Below are 24374 nucleotides of genomic sequence, written 5' to 3' on the forward strand. Positions count from 1 at the left end.
TTTGGGGTTATTTAACTGTTGTTGTCAGTTTCTATAGTTAAGACTGTAGGCCAGCTAATGAATTTTAAAAATTGTGAATCTACAATTAAAATCAATTGCTTTGACTCATTCATATATTGCCCATTATTAACAGCATCACACCACCAGAATAAAAAATCTCCTCTTTTAATGAATAAGGACGTCATTCAAAATATCAGCTGGTGAAGCTGCAGTAACAGCTCATAGTTTATTACCCACATCACAATAATATTTTATTGCACATCGCCTTTAATGACCCAGGCTCTTCACCGTTAGCTTTAACAACCAACTTGTGCCCAAACCTTTCCCTGGGGAACCAGTATGTCATTTTAACAGGCTCGACATTTCTTTAGAAATCTGAATACTTTAACTTTAAGCAGGCAAAACAGAACAGGACCATTCCCCCAACCCTGCTCTGGGTTACTATACAGCAGAGCACAGCCTGGGTTAAAAGAAAAAGGTGAATCAGGTGTGTTGTGTGAATCTAGACGTGTGTCTGATCTCATCTGCTGTTCCAATCTTCAGTTCTTCAGGTGCTCAGCAGGCTCAACCAACAGACAAACACACCCTAAAGCAGGTACAAAGCATCCTTTCAGAATAAAACGTGAAAATACTAAAATGATTAAAATCACATGTGGATTTATTGAAAGGTTAGACCCTGCAGGCTGGTTTTACCACACCAATAAAAGCAGACACAACAGGAAATGATGTAACTGGCTTGTTACAACATACAGGAAACCTGAAGTTACGCTACAAATGAACTGAAAAATATCTGAATTAAAATAATGAGCATGTTTTTAAGATGAAACAATAAATATGTCCTGATAGAGCCCAAATAAATAATGCAACGAAACAAAACAGTGGAGACCAGAAGGGCTGGTGCTACATCAGCAAATTCTCCTTTTAATGCTCACATGAAAACTGTAGAATAGCATGACCTATCTCATCTATATTTCATCATCAAGATCATTATAAGCCATGTTGGAAATATAGTATTTACAAAATGAGCTTATGAACGCCACCACACAGTCGGTTTAACCAGTGGGAAGTCTGGAGCATGTCGGTAACTACACATACACGAACACTGCAGTCTACAATCCTGTTAAAAATGATCCTTTACATTTTTTAATGCTTTCAAATTGTGTTTAAAAGTGTCTTCGTCCAAAAAAAAAGCTCAAACATTTCTCTGTAATTTCTTGTCTCGAATAAAAATAAAATGATGTTTATGTGTGCTTTTACAAAATGCCAAAACAAGTTCAAGATTTCAAACTTGCATACATGCATTTTTATTTTGCATTGGTTTAAACTGACTAAATGTGATATAAATGCACTATATGAATGTTATTGTGTATTTAAAAATGATAATGATAAAGTCTTGCTCTTGCTGGAGCCTTTATTTTGAACATCCACCCACCTAAGAGACTAGGGACTAGACCACAGACTTACTACACTTTTCTAAGCATGTTGTGGACATTGTTACTACTTGTTGTAGCTCTAAAGTCAGAAGCAGGAACTTTGAGGAGACGACATTGGTTCTGAACATAGGCATTTTTAAGTCTATCTAGTTATTATACCACATCCCAATTATCAAACTGCTCATAACCGTGCTGCAAGGGCTGGATCTGTTACTAGCTGGTGGTCTTAGCCAGGTGTTTTTGTGCTTTCCCTAACACACCAGAGATATAAGCCCCTCATACCATGATGTGATAAGGAAAACATACATCTCTACAGAAAATTAGGCTTTTTATTTGATTTTTTTGATTTTTTTATGTTTTATTTTTTTGACATTTGAACATCCATAAAATCATCTAGACCATCAAACTGAAACGTTTCTAAACCAGTTTATAAAGCTGCTTGATCTGGACAGGCTGGTTTTTCAGCATAGTCTTTTAGGTTAGCTGGCTAGAGTGTGAGTGTGTGTGTGTGTGTGTGTGTGTGTGTTCGTTCGGCTATAGTGAAGCCCAGCTGCTCACATGACCACCAGACTGAACGCAGTCATGTCAGTCATGTGAACCTTTCCCCATAATGTCAACACTGACAGTGTGGCTTTTCTGGTGAAGATACACTTTGAACGGACGTCTCCAGGGAAGACAGCGGTCCCTGTCACCGACACGGTTCTTCACTACGAGGGATAGAAAGCAGCCCTGGTTGCAGAGATAGCTATAGCTAGTTCAGGCTAAGCGGTGGTCTTCAACACAGAGACACAAAGAGCTGCACGCGCCTGCTCCAGCTCCAGCTCCAGCTCCTGCTCCAGCTCCAGCTCCAGGAAAGGTCTGTGAGGTCGCTGTGACTGGGGTGATGATGGGACAGTGACTAAAGCGGCACTTTTAGGCGACCCTGCATAACGTTACGATAGTCCACACAGATGGCAAGCATGCGTTCAAAGGATGGGAGGAAAGAAACGGAGGCGAATCAGACATTTACTGTAACTGTGCAGGTAAGAGATGGTCTGTAACACACACACACACACAGAGAGAGAGAGAGAGAGAGAGAGAGAGAGAGTGTGTGTGTGTGTGTGGCTTAGTGTGTCTTGTCCCCCGCCCCTGGACCTCTGGACTCCTGGACTCCATGCCCACTGATCAGCTAGCTAATGACAACGATGCACTTCTGCTAACGCTACTAGCTAGCTAACTTCCATGACTTTCTCTTCCCCTGGTTGTTGAACCGTGGTCATTGTACAGGGCACAGGCTTAGATTTGTGCTTGAGGGGGAAATCCGGTTCGTTTCAGAGCCCCGAGTTGATGCTGGTTTTCTGTTGCTTTCAACAGGACTCAACTGGACCTTTGCAGTTTCTGGGTTTTAATGTGTGAGGATTCCCAATAATGTCATGTGCTGTAGACCTGCCCTCTCTTTTAGACTGCACTCTTACTTCCATTTTCACTGTAGGATCAGATGTCAGGGGAAGGAACGCCCTTCTGCATACTCTCACTCTAAAAGAGAGATTTCACTTTTCCTCAGACTTGGAAAGTCTAACTAACACTGTAAAATATCCGGCCACTACATCATCTCCTCTCAGGATCTTCAGTCGCCCAGTACAGGGTTTTATTTTGGTGTTGGAGTCAACAAAAACACCAGACTGAACAGTAGCCCATCAGGAATACATCAAAGGGAGATACGTTGAATGTTATGAATATTTGCTTCGTAGATACTGAACATGGAGGATAATGTAAATGTAGACTTGATTATTGACAGTAGAAATATTGCAATAGACAATATTATCATGATCTAAATATCATCACTGTCCAATGAAAATCATCTCCAAAATGGTGAGTTTACAGTAGAAGGCAACACTATACTTATCATTGAATGGAAGTCAATGTAAGATAAGAGTTTGTTTCTAGTAATTAAGAGCTTTTCTATTGGTCCGTTCATCCAGAAGTATTATACACAGAGTACAGAGCAGCAACAGGGTTCAAATCATGGAGAGAACTGAAAATGGACAAAAATGGAGATACATGGTTTTCATTGGACCACAGCTCACATTTCCAAGCTGGCCCAGTTTGTAATGATAATGTAACTCAGTCATGTATAATAATAACAACTATAATCTGTACAGCATGTAACACTCAAGTCATGTTTCACATTTGTTTGGTAATAAACTAAAATTCTGCCAAACTGGAGATAATGTGCACTGAACATCAACTTTATCATTTTTAAAGTATATATTTGTGTTGTTAATTAGTTACTGTTATGTTTGTCCACTTTCTTTGTAATATTGCAATACTACAGTGTGTTTTCCTGCAGAATACACTGAACACAGTACTGTAGTGCAGTGTTTGGCCGATGTTATCTGTTGGACTGAGTTTCTGTGTTTTTTTAGTGTGTTTATATATTTTTGTTAATTCCGGGATTTTCATTTCTTTGACTTTTTGTACTTTTCTGTTTTCTCCTCTCAAGGCCAAAGATGGCAAGCAGCAAGAGTCCAGTCAAGTCAGAGTAGTGTCCCCTTCGACATGGAAGGATCTGCGGAGGAAAGTGGCACTGCTGATGCCCTACATGTGGCCCAGTGGGAGCGGCCCACTGCAAATCCTGGTGCTTCTGTGTGTCTCCTTACTTGCAATGGAGCGGGTCATCAACGTGTTCGTCCCCATCTACAGCAAGGACATAGGTGAGGTGCATGGTCTTCAAAGCCATACACAGCTGTTAGTAACTGAAGTTGTGTTTGCTTTGCAGAGATGTGTAGTAATGGAGTAGAACTACTTCACTACTGTACTTAAGTCCTGAAATACTGTATCTGTGTCTACTGGAGTAGTATTTTTTTCTCCTACTTCCACTTTTACTTCACTATATATTTTGAGTTTAATACTTGTACTCCGTTACATTTTTCATGTGTAGCATCATTACTTAGAATAAAAAAAAAATGGTACAAATAATTTCAAACCCACATTATCTCTGCCAGAGCAGTACATGGCACTGTCACCGGGTTTGATGAAGCCGCCTCAACATTAGGCTGAACAAGCGATTGAGCCATGAGCGTGCAAGCTACCGTTCTTCCTCTCACTCCGCTGCTGCTAGAGCTTTGTTAGTTTATTTCCAGATGGAAGAACCACCAGAAGAAACTCCATCTTCACCACCTTCAAATACTTGCATGTGGTCTAATGGCCTGAGATCTTTTAGTTGTAGTTGAGTTTACAGAGAGTTAAGCTCAGTGTTTTAAGCTGCTCTCCTCACTTGTTTTTACATGTGAAACACTTGTATGTGGCAGATTGAGTCAGTTCTGTTTAGCCTTTCTTTTTGAAGACTCCGTGTACCTGCACTCAGTCTCGTACATTCCTGTCCTTGTTCTTGTCCTCAATATAAACAATGTTATTCAGACTTGCTTGACTGCTTTCTGTAATAACTACATAACACAATACTTGTACTTTTACTTTCAGTACTTAAGTAGTACATTTTAAAATAAACTACTTGCAGTGCTTAAGTACAAAAAATGTTGAATCCTTTAGTACTTCCACTTAAGTATGGTGCTTAAAGAGCACTTCTACTTCCACTCAAGTCACTTTTTTGATCGAGCACTTGTACTTTTACTCAAGTCTGGGTCTCTAGTACATTATACATGACTGTTGGTTTGTAGGTATATGGAGTGAACAAGCACCTGACAACCGGCAGCCCATGCTGTGTTAATGAAATTAAACACTAGGGGGAGTAGTATTCAAAGAAATCACTGAGTGCTCACATTCTAGGAATGGAGGCTGTATTAATATGTTCTGAATAAGAGGATAAAAAGTTTAGGCTAATTGATACCATTCATTTTTCATTTTAACCATTAGTTTGTTCATTTTTATGTCTTTATTTATTTAAGAAATATTTATTCAAATATTTATTCTCCCTATTACAGGGAGATATCCCACACTGATGTTTTATTTGCAGTGGAGCCAGATATAAAGAAGACCTTATTTCTATTTATAAAATGAGTTATAAATAAGGGTTTATTTTTATTAGAGAGCTCATCCATTGGCATAGCAGTGGGTATGTGTGTGTAAGCCAGGCCCTGTGAATTAGTGAGATTGTATGTTTGTTTGTAATAAGACTCTGTATATAAAGAGCAAGTGGCTCTGAAATGCACAATATTGCAATACAATACTTTTTAAGAGATTGCTTACACTTTTCAAAAGGGGTCTTCAAGGGTTCTTGGTGAAATGTTAAATGTTTGAATATAACATCATGACAACTTAAAGAAAATAAAATACTTATTAAAAAACTGGGACATCATCTTGTAGATGATTAATCATAGAACCTTTTTTAAATTGTTTTGTGTAGCACATACATGTATTTTGTGTTTTATGCAACAACACACACAATATTTCTACTAGTGTTAGTCAGATAACCCCATTTCAGTACTATATAGAACCCTTTGATTCAGTACAGGGTGGGAGTTTAGAAGCTGATGTCCTGGTGCAATCACAACCACCCAAAAGACTGTAGAGTTGATGGTGGGCTTAAACACTATCTATCCACCTTACACTCTCAGAAAACAAGATTTAAAGGGTCACTGGGGTAGGACCCCTTGTCACTGTGGTGGGACCCTCAGGAGGACATCTTTAGTACCTTGTTAGGGAACATAAGAAAACCATGTTATGTTGTAGTTGTTGTCGTTTTTCTAAGTTACATGAACTCCATTCGCTCTGCCTTGACGGTGTACACATTGATTCTGGTTTATCATTATTATAGTCACTGACATTAAATTGACAAAAGTATTAGGACGCCTGCTCATTCATTGGTTCTTTTAAAACCAAAGGTATTATAGATTTTATTCTGCTTTTGTTGGAGTAACTTCTCTAATGTTCGAAGAAGGCTTTGAAGCATTGCTATGAGGATTTGATTGCATTAAGTGACATTATTAGTGAGATAAGGATGGTGGATGATCACCACCCCACCTCATCTCCAGTGCCCCAACTCATACCCCTCCAGCCCATGACTGGCATTAGGTATGGAGCTTATAGGTTTTATCTACTCTAGGAAGTCCTATGCACTGGCAGTACGTCTCTACATCAAATAAGCGACAAGCTGTGTGTGTGCATTTGCACATCTGTGTCAGCAATCTGTGTAGCTGAATGCATTTATATGAGTGTCCACATTTGGACATATTACTACTTCTAGTACCCCTGTACTAAATATATCACTATAGAGAGATCATAATTAGTCCTGCTTAGCTGGATTTAGTGTAGTATGGTATGTTACAAAAATGTTACTCAGACTACTGTGGCATTTCTGTCTGTACAAATTTTCTCAAATTTCAGAAAAACTATAAATCCTGATCGATATTGTGTGGTAAAAATGTCTTCCAGTTTCACAGTAGTACATTATTACCATATTACCCACCTCTATCACAGTGGAATGTGAGGAAAATCTGTAGACTAGTTTGAGGGTCACGTTAACAAACGATTTCTAGAAGCCGAGTCGAAGAACAGAATGATAAATAAAGTAAAAGAATGCATAGATAGGAGCTTTATATGTGTTTGTGTGTTGGGGTGCTCTCAGGGTTTTCTTCTTGCCCCTCCCTCCCCAGTGTTCCCAGCCCCTCGTTGCTTTGGGCCAGCTGGACGTGGGACCGGCCCCCCAAACCCCTTGCCGAAGTCAAAGCCCTCAGCTCTCCCAAGCCAAAAAGCATCTGACTCTGACAAAGGGAACGTGGGACAAAACCCAACTATGCTAAAGCTTTCCATGGCTCAAGGCTCCATTTCACCCTTTTTCTCTCTTGCTTTTGCACACATCTCTCCCCCCCCCCCCCCCCCCCTCTGTCTCTCACTCTCTCTCTACTTACCTCACACCTCCCTCTTTCTCAGAATTTCATTTCCTCTTCTATCTCTTTGAATAGTCAGCATCATTATTATTATTATTGCCAGTTCCCAGGATATTCCCTGTGAGTTTTGCATCCATCCCCAGGCCATTCCAGACAGACTCAGGTTAACAGCAGTGACGTGTTGGTGTGTCCACGCCGCAGTTAGAGGGCAATAGTGCTTTTTGCCTTTGGAGGCAGATGAAAGCAGCGGCAGGAGGGAAGTGGGCTTTTGTGTGGCAGACTGAGATTTTTTTTTGAGGGGGGGTGATAGGGGAGGTCACCAACCCTGCCAGTCACGATTAGGGGGCATTAGGGGCCTTTAGCAGAGTTAACACGCTGGTACAAGGGGCTTTTTGTCCAACGGCCCCCTCTGCCCCATGCCAGGGCTGAAAATCAGTTCTCTTGCCATCCGAACCGAGAGAGAGAAAGTGTGTTTTGCTCTCGCTGTGGGGAAAATTCCCTTTCGTCCCATCGTTTTTTTCCCCCCTCACTTTCTTCATTCCTTTACCTTTTCTTCCCCCTATTTGATTCTGAGTGCACAGTCAAAATGGCCATGAATGTAAATGAATGGAAAGGTCCGAGCTCTCTCTCAGCCGCGACCAAACCGGCTCTCTTTTATGCATCATCCTGAGTCTGGTTTCTTTGCGCTGCTTTCTATTCTAAACTCATACATAAGTCAGTGAGACGAGGACACAGAGTTAAACCGGAGAGTCTTTTACTGAGGTCATTGACTCAGTCTCACGTATGACAGGGTTTGATGTTAAATGAATGTTTTATTGTGTCTGGTTTTTGTTGTTTTTTTCTCAGAAACCAGAGTTCAAGTTCAACTCTTGAAGTACTTGTTCCTAATGTAACTGACATGGCCATCCATTGTCACATCTCAGCCTCTTTCTGCAATGTCTAAAGGGATTTCTTGCCAACTCTGGAAGAGTTTGTTGATAAAACGCATGTCTGGAGTTTTTTTTTAGTTAAGATGTACGTTTCCTCTTATATTGGAGATATTTGTGTCATTCACAGCATCACTGGCTAAACATTAATACTACTGTGGTAACAATTTATTTGAAAGCCTCTTTTAAAACACAGACATAAGCAATGAACAGCTTATGTCAGCATTTGCAAGATGAGACAATTCTTTATGAAGTAAATTACATTGAATGTAAAGACAGGCTACATGTGGGCTTTTTAACACATGTATAAGCATTGAAAGTACATTAAAAACAGCTATTTTTATGAACTGTTCATGTAGAATTTCCCAGATGACATGAGCCTTGTGTAAATTAGAAACCTCTCATTAAATCTTCTTAGCCTGGGCATTTTGCATAATTTTGGAAAGCCAATTACCAAATTCTTGTGAACTCCACCTATCGCTAGCAATGCCCCCAACACACTTCTCCGACACATGTGAAGCAAGTCACCACCTCTTTTCCAACTGCTGCTGATGCAGCATTGTTAGGCATGCAGCAAGCGTTCTCTGAGGAAAGTGCAGCCCCCGCAAGTCTAATATAGCAGCTAACAGACGCCTGTGCTGACCAACATCCCACTAATTTATTACCCCTAATTTATTTATTACTCTTTGTCTGTATTGTGTTGTATTGTCTGTCTGCACTTGTACTGTGTTGCACTTTTGTTCTGTATGCACTGTGTCTGTGTTGCACCATGGTCCTGGAGGAACGTTGTTTCGTTTCACTGTGCACTCTGTATATAGTTGAAATGACAATAAAAACCCACTTGACTTGACTTGACTTGACTTGACTTGACTAGGAATGAAGTGGGGAGGAAGTGCCATCAACTCACCCCCAAGAGATGACAAGCAGCTTGACCCGACATTCAAACCAGCGATCCTCGGATCATAGTGGCAGCGCCTTAGTCCACTCGGCCTCTTAAATCCTCAACATTTTATATAATTCAAATCTTCATACTTAAGTCGAAAGCCAAAATTGTTTTTGGGTGCAGGTCATACATTCTTTATTAAGATGTAGTAGATGTTTGGGATCATTTATTTGCATCTGGAATTGTTAATATGCAGTTATAGTATATCAAGAAACAGTCCTTTGCAATAGCTAAATTCCTCTCTGTTTCAGAGTACCGTAACTGAAACCATTGTTTTCAGTCTAATCTTCTGTCCCCTCTGTATGTGTGGTGCTTGTGTGTTATGCAGTGAATGAATTATCAGAGAAGGAGAATTGGAACGCACTTGCCACAACTGTGTGCATCTATGTACTCCTCAAGTTTCTGCAGGGTGGGGGAGCAGGTGAGTCGAACACACACACACTTCACATTCTGTACCATCTTAGAAAGATCTCTGACCAGTGTTGAAGGTCATACTAGGTCTTGTTTTTTCCACAAAAAATATTCTGTTAGTGTTTTGCAGATGTTTGAAATGATCATTTTAAGTGCATCCTATCTGGGCTAGGCTTTACACAGAGTACCAGAAAAACATCTTCAGTTCAGGTGGAGCCTAAAAAGCCTTTTGGCCCCTAGACTTTATGGAATAACAAGTCTCTGGAGCTGTCTCTGGAGCTCTATAAATCCTTCAAAAAGTACTCTGTGCTCTTAAAACCAATTTAGATATTGATGTAAGCACTGGTCCAGAATTCCCATAGTTACGCTATATAGAAAAAGTATTGGGACACCTGCTCATTCATTGTTAAGTCTTAAATCAAGGGTATTAAAACAGTTTGAGGAAGATAAAGATGTTAAATGATCACCCCCCCCTCATCCCAAAAGTACTGGATGGAGCACCATCATTCCAGAGAACACAGTTCTTGCTGGGGAGCTTTATACCGTTCTAGCCCATGCCTGGCATTAGGCATGGTGTCAATAGGTTCATGTTTATCTGCTCTAGAGAGTCCTATTCTGTTAGCAGTACTTCTCCACAGGGACTAGACAAGCTGTGTGTGCGCATTTGCACATCTGTGTCAGCAGTGGTGCAACTTGGGTTAAGTAGCTGAATGGATTCATTAGAAGGGGTGTCCACAAACATTTGGAAATATAGTGCATATTACATTAAAACTGTAGCAATTATTACAAAAACCACCAACCTAACCACCTAAGTCACCTAATCTGTTTATTAACAATCAATGCTAAGTTCAAGTGAATGCTGGGAAAACACTCAAATATGCAGGAAACGTATGTGTGTGTTTGTTTTGTGTGAAATGCTCATTTGTTTTCATTTTAATGATTTTTAAGATCACTGTTGTTTAAAAGCTTCTTCTCCTGTTCTTGACAGGAACGTCCGGCTTCGTCAGTAACATGCGCTCCTTCCTGTGGACACGTGTTCAGCAGCACACCAGTCGCACAGTGCAGCTCCAGCTGTTCGGCCATCTGCATGCCCTGTCACTACGTTGGCATCTGGGGCGGAAAACGGGCGACGTCCTGCGCAGCATCGACCGTGGCACATCGTCCGTCAGCAACCTGTTAAAGTATGCTCTCACCTGCCTTACTGGGATTCTCCATCCACTGTTCTATATGCTGACTTTCCTTATACGGTTCTTGTCCGGTTCTTGATTTGCAGAAGTGAATCAGCTGCATTAAATATGTCTTTACTATGCCTTGTTCTCTCCCTGTTTCCACAGCTACATCGTTTTCACCATCTTGCCGACTATAGCTGACATCATCATTGCCATTGTTTACTTTGTCTCCTATTTCAACGCCTGGTTCGGCCTTATTGTCTTCATCTGCATGTTCCTCTATCTCAGTGAGTTCAATCCTTTTTTTGTCACAGTTGTACTTTTTTCTCCCACAGTTATTTGACACTGTTAACTAACCCACCTGTTCATAACGCCACCCATTGGCTCCCGACACTAGAAGGGTAAGAACTTGACACATCTCCCCCGATACATCTGAAGCCAGCTATGACTTCTTTTCAAACTGCTGCCAATGCGGCATCACCAGGCAGCCAACACGTTCAGCTCCACCTCACCAGCTAGCAGCAGACCAACAGAGCGCCATCTACCTATCTGGAGAGAGCATGGTCAATTGTGCTCTCCCAGACTCGAGTGCTGATGGCAAAGCAACATGGCTCGGGATTCAAACTCACAACCTACAGGCTATAGTGATAGCACATTAGACTGATGAGCCACACAATCTAAAATATTGTATAAAAAAATAAAAGTGGTGTTGAATTTATTAATTGGTTTGTAGAAGCACACTTTTCACTGGTAACTATGAGTTAAGATGAACCTGTTCTTATCTGTTAAATAAAATTAGTGTGATAATGAACATATGCCAGAATAGGTATAATTAGTCTAATGTAGGGACAGAATGCAACAATATCATTTTTTTAATATGATTTTTCTACCGTTTTTGTTAAAAATCAATAGTCAGATCGAGTGATTAAAAACGCACTTTTTAGTCATGTGGTTTGATCAGTTTGAAACATCTATTCAGGCAAGCTAAGATCAATTTTGGACCACATGAAAATTGTAATTTCCAGATATGAACATTAATCAATTGCGAGCATTCATGTAATATCGGGTGAATTTTTCCAGCATTGACCATCATCATCACAGAGTGGAGAACCAAGTATCGACGAGATATGAACCAGCAGGACAACAACGCGAAGTCCAAGGCAGTGGACTCACTTCTTAACTTTGAAACTGTAAGTTAGAGATTCTGAGGAAACTGCATTGATTCCTGTAATATACGCACATACACGTTTAAATCTCAAGCCAGAAACCGTTGTCTTTTTCTTGTAGGTGAAATACTACAATTCAGAGAGCTATGAAGTCAGTCGCTTTGAGGGAGCTATCTTAAAGTATCAGGTAAAATCTCTGTCTCACATAACTGTAAACTCTTAGTATAGTGTAGATATATAGCTAGCTGTAGTTCTATAGTGTTAATGGCATCAGGCTGCAGTCACACATGAATATGTTAATACCTGAGCTATTTATGCTGATTCTCTCCAGACTTCAGAATGGAAGGTGAATGCCTCCTTAGCCCTCCTGAACCAAACACAGAACCTGATCATAGGCTCTGGCCTGCTAGCTGGATCTCTGCTCTGTGCATACTTTGTCACAGTGGACAAGTTCCAGGTGCTGCATACATAGTTCTCACCTTTCTCACCTTAAAACAGTTCCTTATGTGGTCTTTGTCTGCCTCATTCAACTCCCAAATCTTCTGCATTTTGTGTGTGTGTGTGTGTGTGTGTGTGTGTGTGTGTGTGTGTGTCGTAAATTCTCACTGTAGTAGTTTCCTAGAGACTGTTATGTATGAGTGCTATTTTTTTGGGCTGTATGCTTATGCCTATTGCTACTTACATTTTCCCTGAATGGCTGACTTACAGGTCGGGGACTATGTTCTCTTTGGGACTTATATTGTCCAGCTCTACACTCCTCTCAACTGGTTTGGCACATACTACAGGTAAGCTGTCTTTCCTCTAATAGTTAGTGCACTGTCCTCCCTCTAATAGTTAGGCGCCTGGTTCAGTGTGGAAGAGCAAATAAAAATATGCTAGAAAATTGATAAATGAATGAATGAAAACAATAATAAAGAATCTCTTGTCCTTTACTCTAGGATGATTCAGGCTGCTTTTGTTGACATGGAGAACATGTTTGAGCTCTTAACAGAGGAGAAAGAGGTAGGAGAGGAACAGCTTACATTTCTTACTGTTTGGTTGGTGTTGTGTGTTACAGAGAGCTTCTGAGCCCTGCCAATTTCCCATGCTAGATCTTATCGTGCTGGGTCAAGAAGTCATGGCTGCCTCAGTGCAGAGCAGTAAAATGTGTGTAAGATAGATGTGTGTGTGCATTTTAAGGCCGTAAATGTTGTAGTGAAAAACAGAGAAATTCTAGGACCAACAGTGTGATCCTGGCATTTTTATTGATGTTGAACTCAGGTTATGAATTGGTATGTTATGAAAACATAATGCATTTGTTTTGTTACATGCATGGCACTGTGAAAAGTGTGTGTTTATTCTGCACCCTTTTTGCCCCAAATTAACTTTGATCATTAAAATTGAACTTAATCAGTCCACAAAATACAAAATGTTTTAGATGTTAAGATGTTCCTTTGACCTGAATTTTGTGATTATGAGTCAGGTACGGTTTTCTTCTGGTGATTCTTTCATTAAGGTCGTATTTGTGCAGGTACAACCGTGCACTTCTCCATGGTCTGAAAATTCCTAAAGATCTTTTACAGTCAAACAGGGATTCTAACAAACATTCTAGCGAAACTTTGTCTTAGTCCTCAAGACTTTAAGTTGACCTTAATTGTTTCTGTTATTTGCCATTTCTTAATTACATTACAAACTGAGGAAACGTTTATCTGAAAATGCTTCTTATAGCCTTCGCCGGCTTTGTGAACATCAATTCTAAATATTTTCTATGTGCTAGGCAGCTGCTTAGAGGAGCACATGGCTGCTGATTGCTCAAGCTTATTTATAAAGCTTTGACATTTGCATTACCTGGCCTTTCCTAATGATGACTGTGAACAAGGCACAAGTAAAATTGAGGACCTTGGTAAAGGTTATCAGACAGCTCAGATCTCTCTAGTTGTTTAGACTTTTGCATGGTGCTTCTTCTAAAGTTGTGCTAAACGAAAGTGAATGTGCTAATTATGCCTAAAATGTCAAAAAGACTTTATCTTTAAGCTAGACTTTTGGAGATAGGCCTGTCACCTGTGACTTGTGCATTATATGTATAATATATATTACAATATCGTACATCGTATCATACAGCATCACCCAGACATTGTATAAAAACAAACCTCAGTGTGTATGAATGAGTAAGTGTGTATTTTCCGGCCAGGGCTTAGCCCCTCCAGTGGGTATCCTCTCCACAAAATACATAAGCAACAGCCGGCAAGACTGCTCAGCATTCAAAGCCTCTTTTGATGTCATTGATATGGAAATGATGAAAGGAATCGAAGAAAAGGCCTTTATTGGAATTTCAAAGCTGTAACTTTGGAGCTATAGATTCATGCTTACACACAAAAAGGCCCAAAAACCTGAAAACCACATTTTCCAAGTTGTCCAGGCCTGTTTGTATAGCCAACCTTGTGTTTCCAGCAGTCATGTGCCTGTTTCTTCCTGCTGATGATCCACTTCTTTCCAGGTGAAAGATGATGTAAATGCAGTAGATCTGTCCTGCACTGAAGGGAGAGTGGAATTCCGAAACATATGCTTCAGCTACACTGCAGGGTACGTTGCTCTGCATGTTAGTTACACTGCAGCAGTCACAAACAATTAGGTGTTCGCTGTCCGGTGCACTCCGGTTCCCATTGTTTTTTAGTTTCCTGCGTCTTGTCTTCATGTAAATATCTGTATTTGTGAAGATATTTATAAATGTCATAGAAAACAGACTGTTTGTTATGAGTAAAAGTTAAGGCCAGGGAAATAAACATCCATTCTTTAAAGCATTGTTTTGAATGTATGCAGGAAGGAGATTCTTAGAAACGTGTCATTCACAGTGAAGCCTGGTCAGACAGTAGCACTGGTAAGTATCCAACTGTGGATCCAACAAGTCAAGTATCCAACATGAGGAAATAATGTTGGTCATTTCTGCTCCCCAGGTTGGTCAGTCAGGTTCAGGCAAGAGCACCATCATCCGGCTTCTCTTCCGGTTTTATGACGTCCAGGATGGATGCATCCTCATTGATGATCAGGACATCTCAAAGGTGAGAAGGCATGGTAGGACTTAATCAGTAGTTCCCAACCATGGTGCTTGGAGAGCCCATGCCCTGCTCATTTTAGTATATCCCCTGCTCCTAACTCATCTGATTCAGAAAATTAGCTAAAAAACAATGAGTTAAAGGACTAGAAGCCTACAAGTGGTCCAGAGTACTGATCCTGGTCGCCTGGAGTTAATTTCAGGTGAACCTGGTGCCATCCACAGCATCTGTGAAAGCTATCTGCTCTCAGCACTGTGGACTGATTAACATGTTTGGGTAATTTTGTCATGTAACTTGCTGCAAAGTTGTGTAATGGCAGGTAAGAACAATAATGAGTACTACATGTGTTGTGCCAGCCCACGTAGCCAGATACGTTCATCATCCCTAATTATCAGTGTTTGAGTGTTAGTTGCCTACCAGAGGAGCACAACAGTAATACAGGAGCCTAGCAACAATTGCTATCTGTTTATTGTCATAAAACAGTGAAGGGATGAACGTTATCCACTGTTTTGCAAAAACTGTTCTCACAGAGGAGACTAACGGAATTGGGTAGTCGATCCATGGTTCAGAAGAAATTCTCCTGTCTGAGCCCAGAATCTGCCTAGACCCAAATGAGTCAGGAATCCGTACTTGGGTTGGACTCAACAATTTGAAACAAGTGTGAAAACGCCCTTGGAGTAGGGAAGATCCAAAAATGTTTAGAGCATGGAGTCCTCAGGACCATGTTTGTGCAGCCTTGGTCATGTTGTTATTGATTATTACACACAGTAAAGCTTGTACTCGAAGACCTTTTTCCTACTATCCACTGCAGATAGGGATCTAAAGTCTTGTTAGTAGTGGTCATGTGACAGACCAAGCTCTTCTATAAGAGAAAGGTGTATGACACGGCTGTTGAGGACTGCGGGAGGATTTTTTAGGTTGACTGAACATTATTCAAAATGAAATGCCAACAAGCGAAAAATTGGAACACCCTTTATGACAAAAGTATTGGGACACCTGCTCATTCATTGTTTCTTCTGAAATCAAGAGTCAAGAGTTTGCTGGAGCTACCATCTCTACTCCCCAGGGAAAGCTTTGATTGCATTTAGTGACAACCGTGGTAGTAACCTCTTCCCCAACTCATTTCAGAAGTATTGGATGCAGCACCATCATTTATACCCCTCTAGCCCATGCCTGGCATTAGGCATGGTGCCAATAGGGACTAGACAGGAACTAGACAAGCTGTGCAACGTAAAGTAGCTGAATGCATTCATTAGAAGGGGTGTCCACAAACATTGGGACATATAGTGTATATAAGGAGTTACTTGAGTTGTTGGGTTTTATTATTTTTTCTTTGATTTCCAGCTTGTAACGGTATAGCATACATAAAGTAAGCTTTGCCACTAGACCATGTCTTTTTTTTCGTTCTAATGAGGGGTGAGTGCACTGAAGTCTCGGTTCCAGAGAATACAGTTGCACAATGATTTCATTGTCTTGGCCCAGACAATAGAAAATGTTGGAGAATTAAGAGTTTATAGCTGACTGTGAGGTATCACCTGAGGGACACTGACGTGAAAGTGTTTGCAGAGGTTTTCAGAGGTAATCATGGTATACAGCATGGTATACTTTGGATTTGGCTATTGGATGAATAAGAGCCATTCTGAACCAACCAAATACTGCATTTTCTAAGCCAAATCCTCCAATTTTGTTTATCAAACAAGGATCTAATCCAAGGTTTAGCATAAAAAAGATCATGCTTGTGTGTTGCTGCTGGCATGAGTTTTGTAAATGGTTTTAGACTATAAGGGCCGTTAGGTTGAATTAGAAATTGCCACCACAGTGTTAAAGCCACCCTAGAGCTGTTAGCAGTATTGGGTTGGAAGGCCTCCATTTGGGCTTCCATTTGCTACGACTCCACATTAGAATTCCTAAAAAGAGGTCCTTAATTAGTCTCTGTGTGACATGCCATGCTCGCTGTGATGAATGGTGTCAAGTCTTCAGGCCTTTGAGCTGTTTGAATGCTTTAAATTAAGTAATTGCGCTGACTTCCGAACCTGACAGTGTATTGCCTGACTTACCTTACTGAATAACGTAAATAAAAGCTAATATATGCTTTTAGTTAACACACAGAGAAGGGTTGTCTTTGATTTTTCAGAGGACCTTGTGGTTTTGTTCCACACGCTGCTAACTGCCTGCGCTCAATAACAAAGTAAAAGTGTACAATTATGCCCTTTTTGAAGTGATGCTACAGCAGACCTCAAAAGCTGCACATTTTGTAATCCTGAAGCCTTGTAATTATAGCAGTTTTTGGAAACCTCACAGTCGCTCTTGCACAGTCTCGCACGTACACGCAGGGAATGGTGCTTGAGCAGCATGATTTCAGTTTCTCCGGTGAATAAATCATAGTGTGGGACTGGTAAATAATGAATACACAGCTTTAAGGCTGCTTTTATTCCGCCGTATGAAGGGAGTGTCGGCCCATTTGCACGACTTTCAGCCGTCTGCTGAGAGGTGCTCAGAGTTCAGCCGCCGTACTACTCTTGCTCGCTTTTTTTCTCCATCTCTCTCTCTCTCTCTCTGAGATCATTCTCTCTCTCACTGTCTCTGTGTCTCTTCTGTCTGTCTATCTTTCTCTCCGTGTCCTTTTCCTTCTTCCATAGATTTTTCTCACACACTGTCTGTCTGTGTCTCTCTCTCACAGCTTCTCTCTCACTACTGTGTCTGTGTGTATCTCTCTCTACCCCCCCTTTTCCCTTTCCATACATTTGTCACTGTCTGTCTAACTCATGTCTCTTTCTCTCTCTCTCTCCCTCTTTTTTGTGTATACTTTTTTCTCACTTCATCACTATCACTCTCACTCACTCACTCTTGCTGTATCTGTGTGTACATTTGTATTTGTCTGTGTCTGCTCTCTCTCTCTCTCTCTGTTTCTGTACTTCTCAGATCTGAGGTTGAAGGTTAGAGTTGCTACTGCTTCACATCTTCAGATCTGCTGTGCATAATTATCCAAACTGTTTACAAACCAACAGAAATCATTGTTCACAGCAGGATTCCCCAACACCCATACTGTGACTACAACAGAGGAAAGCAGTTCACAGTTTATATCGGTTACATTATTGCATTATCAGTACATCAGTACACCACAGGGGGAACACATGTTTTTCATACAGCACTAACAAGCTGAACACTGTTGTTATATCGTATACTGTAACAGGAGGCTCATAAATCCACTGTGTATGAACAGTTCACTGTGTAATAATGTAACCGCTTATCCAGCAAGTGTAACAAACTGAGAGTAATTGGTAACTGCTGAGGTTAAGTCTGGTAGTCTGAAGTCTGGTAAAACTATTGTTACCAGCCATGCTGTGTGGAGCTGTATTTTAGCCAAAGTATCACACAGTGTTTATAGACTTAATACTGTTTTACTGTCATGAGGAGGGTGATCCAAGTAATATCTCTGATTTAGCTTTTGTTTTTTGCTTTTTGACATAATGGTCTTTCCATTGTGTCAAACGTTCATAATGAATGGCCCAATAGAAATGCTCCAGATCTTTTTACACTAATGTCCGTTGAAACCAATGTTTCAATATAAAAACTAATGTTTCCTGTTTTGCATGATCGCTTGAATTTGCTTTGTGTTAGTGTTAGGTTTAGATTTTGAGTTAAGGTTAGCAGAAATACTGAAAATAGATTTTTATTTTTATTTTTTTATAGAGCCATCTATAAAATATTTTTTCACCAGTCCAAACACCTCTAGGTTACAGAATAATTTAATCACCCAGGTGGTGGATCTTTGAGTTTGCATGGTTCTACATAGAGCCATTACCTTTACTAAATAATCCTTAAATAAGGGTGTCAGTCCTGAGGGCTGGGCCGTTTATCGGTAATTTGAGGACCGTATTTTAAAAATGACGATGTGTCTGATTTCTCTTTAGTGTCTATTCTACGGCCAAATAAGCTCATAACCTCATGTATTTAAAAGAGTCACAGGGTGGGAGCACTGTGGGGGCTCGCTGATTGGTGATGTTACACTCTGAAAACAGGTGGGGGGGGGGGAGCAAGCCTTCTGTAGTTGTGAGGTAACAACGCTCTGAGTACGTTTGAAAGGGAGAATTAAGCAAACCTTGACCTGACTTTACACTCCCTGGTATTCTGCTTCATCCTCTACATGTGTGGGAGCTGGAACACGGACTGTGTTGTGGAGTTAACGTATGTAGTGCTAAGTATAGCTAGCTAGTTCTAGCTAACTATGAGTCCCAACACAGCAGAACCTCAATCTCAATTTGCCTTTCTGTTACTCCTAACACCAGTCACTCGACTTCACTTCACGCTGGGCGTTATGGATTTTTTTATTTTTTATGAAACACGATATTTATTTTGACATGTGGACAAAATACACCAACAGAAACATATAATGTGCTATCCAAATACTCTTACCCATACTGAGTACTGTGATTTTTACTAAAAAAATAATAGGACTGATTATGCTCTTTGTAATGAGATGTGCAGTTTTCTTCGAGCACTGACAATATCCACAATATACTCAAAAAAGCATATTGTGCACAACGATAACAACATTTGTCACAATGCGATAAAATATTGTCATTTTGCCCACCCCTAGACTCAAGTTCTTATTCTGAACACTTGTGTGGGTAGCTGAGCAGTTGAGCTGTCTGATACTCAGTGAAGCTGTAGCTGAGCTAGCTCAGCAAAGTCCAGCTTAGCGAGTGGGCTACAGATCCAGAACTATGGAGAAAAAACATTAATTTCAGCCAAACAAAGTTAATGCTAACAGCTTCTCTTACTTGATTCAGAGCAATTTAACATTTGCAGTTGTTGCCAGATTGACAAATATAAAATTTTGCCGGTCCACTTAGTTTTTCACCCTGTGAGCAAACTGATCTCTGCAGTTAAATGTTAGAACCATTTGTGCTAAGATAAGACTATATAAGACTGTGATAACAGACTGGTTTGTAGGAGAATGAGGCTATGGTCAGGCCTTTTCTCATTCTCTCCATCATCCCCACTTTATGCTACAGCCCTGAGTTCTTTGCAGTCTGCTTGCAGGCACCCAGCCGCACACTTGTGCAGCACAGCCACACATTCCTGATGCATTAATGTGCGTAGAGCCTGGCAGGAAGCATGAGGTGGACTCAGCGTGCCAGAACCCTCCTCAGGGAGTGCGAGCTTTCTCATAGAGCAGGCATGAGAGCACATCGCTTTTATAGAGCAGCTGTCATCAATTCAGCCACTCATCCTTTGCGCCGGTGGCCAGCTCAGCACCATTAAACTTACTGGAACATTAGGGTGTACTCTCCAAGAACTGAGGGGAACTGTTTGTCCGGTTTAAATGTTGTTTGTTAATAGGATCTTTTAGTTTTGACAGTGTATGATAAAAGTCATGTGCACATAACAAATGACATACCCTTAACACTTGCTCCGGAACTCTGGCTGTAGAGCTGTGTATGGTGGAGAAGTTTATTGGGGTTAAAGAAGAGATGAGCGTGCGTTTAAAAGGAACAATGACACTTTATTTCTAGAGGGCCTTTCTAAATGAAAAGTGGAAAATATGTATATTGTAAATAATAATAAGATGCTAATATTTAGCAAATTATCTGTGCAAAAGAAGTGTTAGGAAAGAGCCAGAGGTACACAAATGGACATACGTGATATTGGAAATGAAAACATAAGTTTTTTTTTTTAATGATCAACTAAAATGTTGTAGGAAATGGCAACACTGTGTGAAGGATTTTAGCACTTAAACAAGTCTGGTTAATGGAGACAGTCTTAAACATTTCCTTTCCATTTTATTGCTTATACTTTGTGCTGAAACCTGGCTTATAAAATGTGGTATTTCATCTAAACCTTAAAATAAATCATTTTAAGTTATAAAAAGTAAAATGAAGAAGAAATATAAGCTAGTAGTTATCAATGTGACGGTGCCTAATTAAACCACTCTTCTTTCCAGAAGGCCTCTAGTTTTGAGATGTCAGCTTGTTTGAGGTCTATCCATAAAGTTTATCTATGGGACTGTGATTGCCATTCTAAAACCTTCAGTTTGTGTCTCTTCTGGTAGTCCATGATGGACAGTGATGTATACCTGAATCATTGCAGAGCATATCCTCTTTACAGCTTCAACCATTTTACAAACAGATTTGTAATCCAATATCCATTTGCATCCAAGATATACTCATATTTTGTGGAATTCATTCTTCGCTCCACTCGAGCATCCCATAGCATGAAAGATCCACCCCATTCCTTCATACCACGCAAGGCGTGGCAAAACATCCTAATTTGACTTCCTCAGTCCAGCACATTTGTCTCCTGAATGAATCTGGCTTGTCTAGATGTTCTGTAGCATACTTCAAATGTTGAGTTTATTGACAAGGGCCAAATGAGGGTTTCCTTTTTATAACTCTTCCATGAATGGTATGTTTGTGCAAGCAGTGCTACACAGTGGAACAGTGGAAAAATTAATCCAGGCTCTTTCAGGTAGTCACATAAGGGATTTGGATTTACCTGCAAATATCTACCTGTTTTCTTGGTCTTTCAGAGCTCATCTTGACCTCCACAGGTCCCCAGAACTGCACTTTCTTGACGTTCTGCACTGTAAACATAGCTTAGCTATCTTTGGATAGCCTTTCCATGCCTTGTGGGCATAATGACTTTTGTTTTTAGATCTTTAGACAGTTGCGTAGAAGAGCCCATGGGTGCTGAGTGTTGAGAATTTGTAAAGCAGATATTTGATTCAAATATTCCCACAGTTCCCACGAGTTCCCACAGTTGGTGACATGTCTCAGAGCTTCTCAGACTAAGGAAAATAAGCCAATAATGATGTGTGTTATGTTTTGTTAGCTACAGAGACCATGTTTACTTCTTCTCAATAAAAAAATCCAAATGACAAAATGTGTAATTTGGCCAAGTATCCCCAAAGCTTCTCATACAACTGTTTGTACTTAGGAGAAGACAGGCGTGTTATGCATGTTTCACAACTTTCCCACAGCTCAATTTACTTAAAAGAAAAATGACACAAAGAGGAAGTTGTCATACTCCCACTACTAACCTTGTCAGATCCCTTTGGCTGTCAGTAAGAAAGACGTGCTCGCGCACACACCTCCACACACTATCTGAGTGGGAAACATCTGTTGACTATTCTTTGTGCTCATTTCTCAGAGAAGAGCTTTCACGGAAATAATGGATCAACACTTGAATCCCAGGGCCTTTGATGGCATGGACGGCTTCGGGCTGTTTTTGTTCTGGCGCTGGTCACTGATTCAACCTTCTCAGCACACTTTTGACGCCTTCATGTCTGCCTGCACCGACAGGGTCTTGTGTGTAACTCTACACCATAATGTGTGTGTGAAAAAGTCGGGAAGACAGCTTCACAGCCGGATATGAAAATATCACCCTGGCACATGCGTGCCTGCTGCAAAACAAACACGCAAACAAGCAGCCTAGGCCTGTAGCCCTGCAGTGAGGAGGACCGTGTGGCTGTAAGCTGTGGGGTGGAGGGAGGAACGGTGGGGCACGCTAACAAGGCCTCTGAGATGAAAGGGCTGTGAAATATTTAACATTTTCATATAAGAAACTTTTGAGGCTCGTAAATGCTCATTTTCAAAGGAATTACAAGGGTCTTTTGATGGTGGAAAATCAAAGTTGTTTGCCGGCGTGTTGGAAAAGGAGGAGAGGATGGGGAGAGGGCAGACGCTGGGACTTGCTGGTACCGTACGCAGTGGGCATGGTACACAGCCGCCACGCAGACAGCTGATGGGCCACGTGTTCCCTTCTGTTCTCACACACACACACACACACACACACACACACACACTCACAGACACGCGTCATGGATTGACTTCGCCAGCACATCATCTACTGCTGCACTTCATTATTGAGGTTATAGCTGATGATTTTGTTTTAATACTGATGGCGGTCAGAAGATTTTGAAGAGTTTTATGAATAGAATGGTTTAATCTGCAGGTTATGTTGAGTGACATTCTTGTATGTTTCAGTCAAACTGTATTTAGGGCAGAATTCTGAGCCAACATGATTACAGCACTGATCAAATGCAAAGAAGCTTGATAAAAATGCACACTAAATGTTTGGTGACAGCTTTTTTTTATATTTCTTATAAAGCACCAATATCAAGTGAATTAATCAGACATGAGATTTGTAGAAACCTTCTATCACAGCAACACTTACAGCCAGAAATGAGAAATTTTCCAAATTCTCTGTGTTGAACTAAGAAATTTAAACACAAAAAAGTATCACTGAAATAAAAGTGTATTTATTCAAACCATTACCAACACCACAAGGTTTTTCATTTAGAAAAGTCATGAAAAATCAGAGCCAATTAGCAAAAAACAAAACTGATTCTGATTCTGGGACGCTCTGCTAACTGTGCTGCTTAATATGATTTAGGATTTTTATTATGAAAGTTTTATTTTCTAATATAATTTCTGTATAATGTATTTTCTGTTTATTTGAGGTTAGGAAACTGCACAGAATAAAAGAGTATTGGATTTGTGGATACAAAAAGCTGCAGTGTGCAGGTATTTTAGGGCAGTAGCCCACCATTGTCTAAACATTCAGCTTCTCTAGCATACAATAAATACATCATCATATATCACCTTAACTGATCAGTCGGTTCTACACATCTGTCCAGTGCTAATATATATATTTTTAAACAATCATCTACTGATATCGATACTGACAATACATTTATTATTATACATCGATATTTGACAGGTGACAGTCTTCAGTCCAGTCACTAATTTTAACCATATTAAATTATTAGTCAATATTATCTATCAGAACCATTTTGAATATTTAATAGGAATGCCGGTCAGGTATCAGTATCGGGTGATACTGGCACTAGCACACCATATCGGTATCGACAATAGAAAGCACCAATACCATAAAGCTTACTGACGCCCTACATACATAGAACTTTGAATGTTAAATTGCTTCGTGAGCACTTTTTGTAAACTAGCATTTTTTTCATCTTATTTGGGATAAGATGTACAAAAAAAAAGAACAACCTGGTTAAAAAGTAAAATCTGGTATCGATATCGGAAAGGAAAAAGTGTTCTCGGTGCATCCCTGTTTATCATTCAAACTTTATGTTAGACAGAGATTAAGCCTAGTTCTAGATTTGAAGAAGAAAAAAAATCACTGGAATTCCTGTTGACAAGACCTAATCCATATCTGGCAAACTGGCCCTGGATTCTTTCACAGAATGCCAACAGTTTAGCTGTCAGTGCACCACAGCTGTTTCCACCACTGCAGTAATTCTGCTTTAATGACCGTCCATGCTGAGGCCCTGCATCCTGTTAATCATATTTCAGTTTATGGAACACTTCATAAAAGCATTTAATGACTTCACTCAAATGTTGTCCTGGCAGTCTGTGCTAGCTGCTCCTGATAACTCGGCTAGTGACACGGACCTGTCTTTGGAAGACAGCTGCGAGGAGAGGAAGTGTGCGGATGGAGT

At 40.4% G+C, this 24374-nt stretch overlaps 1 protein-coding gene across 4 annotated transcripts in view; it reads left to right on the forward strand.

Moving 5' to 3' along the window:
* The first annotated feature begins 1978 nt into the window (after positions 1-1978).
* The window catches only part of abcb6b (ATP binding cassette subfamily B member 6 (LAN blood group) b), a 36957-nt gene continuing 14561 nt past the window's right edge, over positions 1979-24374 (forward strand). For all 4 annotated transcript variants that reach the window (XR_011980013.1, XM_072685664.1, XM_072685665.1 and 1 more), the window contains exons 1-13: positions 1979-2455; positions 3916-4126; positions 9456-9548; positions 10527-10719; positions 10873-10994; positions 11788-11897; positions 11995-12060; positions 12205-12330; positions 12582-12658; positions 12812-12875; positions 14350-14435; positions 14673-14730; positions 14807-14911. Coding sequence is in view for 3 of the 4 variants with exons in the window: in XM_072685664.1 (XP_072541765.1) it covers positions 2384-2455; positions 3916-4126; positions 9456-9548; positions 10527-10719; positions 10873-10994; positions 11788-11897; positions 11995-12060; positions 12205-12330; positions 12582-12658; positions 12812-12875; positions 14350-14435; positions 14673-14730; positions 14807-14911 (1383 nt within the window). In the remaining variant the exon portion in view is untranslated. The remainder of the gene's footprint in view (positions 2456-3915; positions 4127-9455; positions 9549-10526; positions 10720-10872; positions 10995-11787; positions 11898-11994; positions 12061-12204; positions 12331-12581; positions 12659-12811; positions 12876-14349; positions 14436-14672; positions 14731-14806; positions 14912-24374) is intronic.

This window comes from Salminus brasiliensis, chromosome 8 (assembly GCF_030463535.1).
Source record: "Salminus brasiliensis chromosome 8, fSalBra1.hap2, whole genome shotgun sequence".
In the NCBI taxonomy this organism is placed as follows: domain Eukaryota; kingdom Metazoa; phylum Chordata; class Actinopteri; order Characiformes; family Bryconidae; genus Salminus; species Salminus brasiliensis.